The sequence below is a fragment of the Gavialis gangeticus genome, unplaced genomic scaffold (genome assembly GCF_001723915.1).
Source record: "Gavialis gangeticus isolate Ggan-Ray unplaced genomic scaffold, GavGan_comp1, whole genome shotgun sequence".
In the NCBI taxonomy this organism is placed as follows: Eukaryota; Metazoa; Chordata; order Crocodylia; family Gavialidae; genus Gavialis; species Gavialis gangeticus.
This window is the reverse complement of record NW_017728992.1, coordinates 98,781,714-98,783,107: the sequence shown is the minus strand read 5'-3', so window position 1 is coordinate 98,783,107 and position 1,394 is coordinate 98,781,714. Positions and strand designations below refer to the sequence as shown.

The 1,394-nt window shown below is 42.9% G+C and overlaps 1 protein-coding gene across 1 annotated transcript in view; it reads left to right on the top strand.

The window, feature by feature from the left end:
• Positions 1-294: 294 nt before the first annotated feature.
• The window catches only part of USP14 (ubiquitin specific peptidase 14), a gene marked incomplete at its 5' end in the record, with an annotated part of 42,100 nt that continues 41,000 nt past the window's right edge, over positions 295-1,394 (top strand). Inside the window, one exon of the mRNA XM_019518849.1 lies at positions 295-480. Coding sequence (XP_019374394.1) covers positions 295-480 — 186 coding nt within the window. The remainder of the gene's footprint in view (positions 481-1,394) is intronic.

Below are 1,394 nucleotides of genomic sequence, written 5' to 3'. Positions count from 1 at the left end.
TTGCGTATAAAAATTGGCCAGAAAAGCAGTTTTGCTTGGTCTTATTTTGAAACTTGCATTCATTGCTGCTGAGTAGATTCTGAATGTATGTTATGCTTTTGGAAACAGAATTTGCATTTGCCTAACAGAATTCTATTTTATCGTTTCCTGAAGTAATGTATTGTGAAGCTGGGATTGTGAGTAGTAAAGAAGTATCTTGCATAAGTTTTTATATCGATAATCAAGCTGAATTTATTGAGATGATTCAAGGTCTTGAATAAAATGAATAGTTTTAAATTCTCTAAAGTTAATTGAACAGAAAATTATCTAGTTCTGTGTTGTTTTATCTTTGCAGTTAATGTAAAATGGGGAAAAGAGAAATTCGATGGCGTAGAGTTGAATACTGATGAACCTCCAATGGTATTCAAGGCACAGCTTTTTGCATTGACTGGAGTTCAGCCAGCCAGACAAAAAGTTATGTTGAAAGGAGGAACTCTGAAGGTAGATATCAAAACTTTTCTGTATTCATTTCTCAAACTGTGTTCCCATATAATGTGTAATCAACATTAACAGTATTAAAAACATTGTAAGCAGTGTTTCTGAATACAGGCAACCCCCATCTAGTGCTCTTAATTGGTTCCTGAAAAAACAAGTGTTTAAGCAAAACTGAAAGTATTTGATGACCCAAGATGGTGACCGCAATTGTTTTTAATTACCCAAGATGGCAACTGTGAGCATTATAACAAAACTTGCTGAGCGCCAAGTGAAATCAGGTATCAATTTAAAATTAGTGTTATAGTGAAACAGTATTAAGCAAAACAGTGTTAAGTGGGAGTTGCCTGTAGTTTCATAGTTTCTAGGGTCGGAAGGGACCTGAGCAGATAATCGAGTCCAACCCCCTGCCATGGCAGAAACGAGTACTGGGGTCAAACGACCCCAGCAAGGTGTACATCTAGCCTCCTCTTAAAGACCCCCAAGGTAGGAGCCAGCACCACTTCTCTTGGAAGTTGGTTCCAGATCCTAGCTGCCCTGACAGTCAAGTAGCGCCTCCTGATATCTAGCCTGAATCTACCCTCTGCCAGTTTGTGACTGTTATTCCTGGTCACTCGTGGCAGTGCTTGGGGGAACAGGGACTTCCCCAGTGCCTGCTGGTCCCCTCTGACTAGTTTGTAACAGGCCACTAGATCCCCTCTCAGCCTTCTCTTGTGAAGGCTGAACAGGTTCAGGTCCCGTAGCCTCTCCTCGTAGGGCCTGCCCTACTGCCCCCGATCATGCGAGTGGCCCTCCTCTGGACCCTCTCCATGTTGTTCACATCCCTCTTGAAGTGCGGCACCCAGAACTGGATGCGGTACTCCAGCTATGGCCTGACCAGTGCCGCATAGAGGGGGAGTATCACCACCTTGGACCTGCTTGAT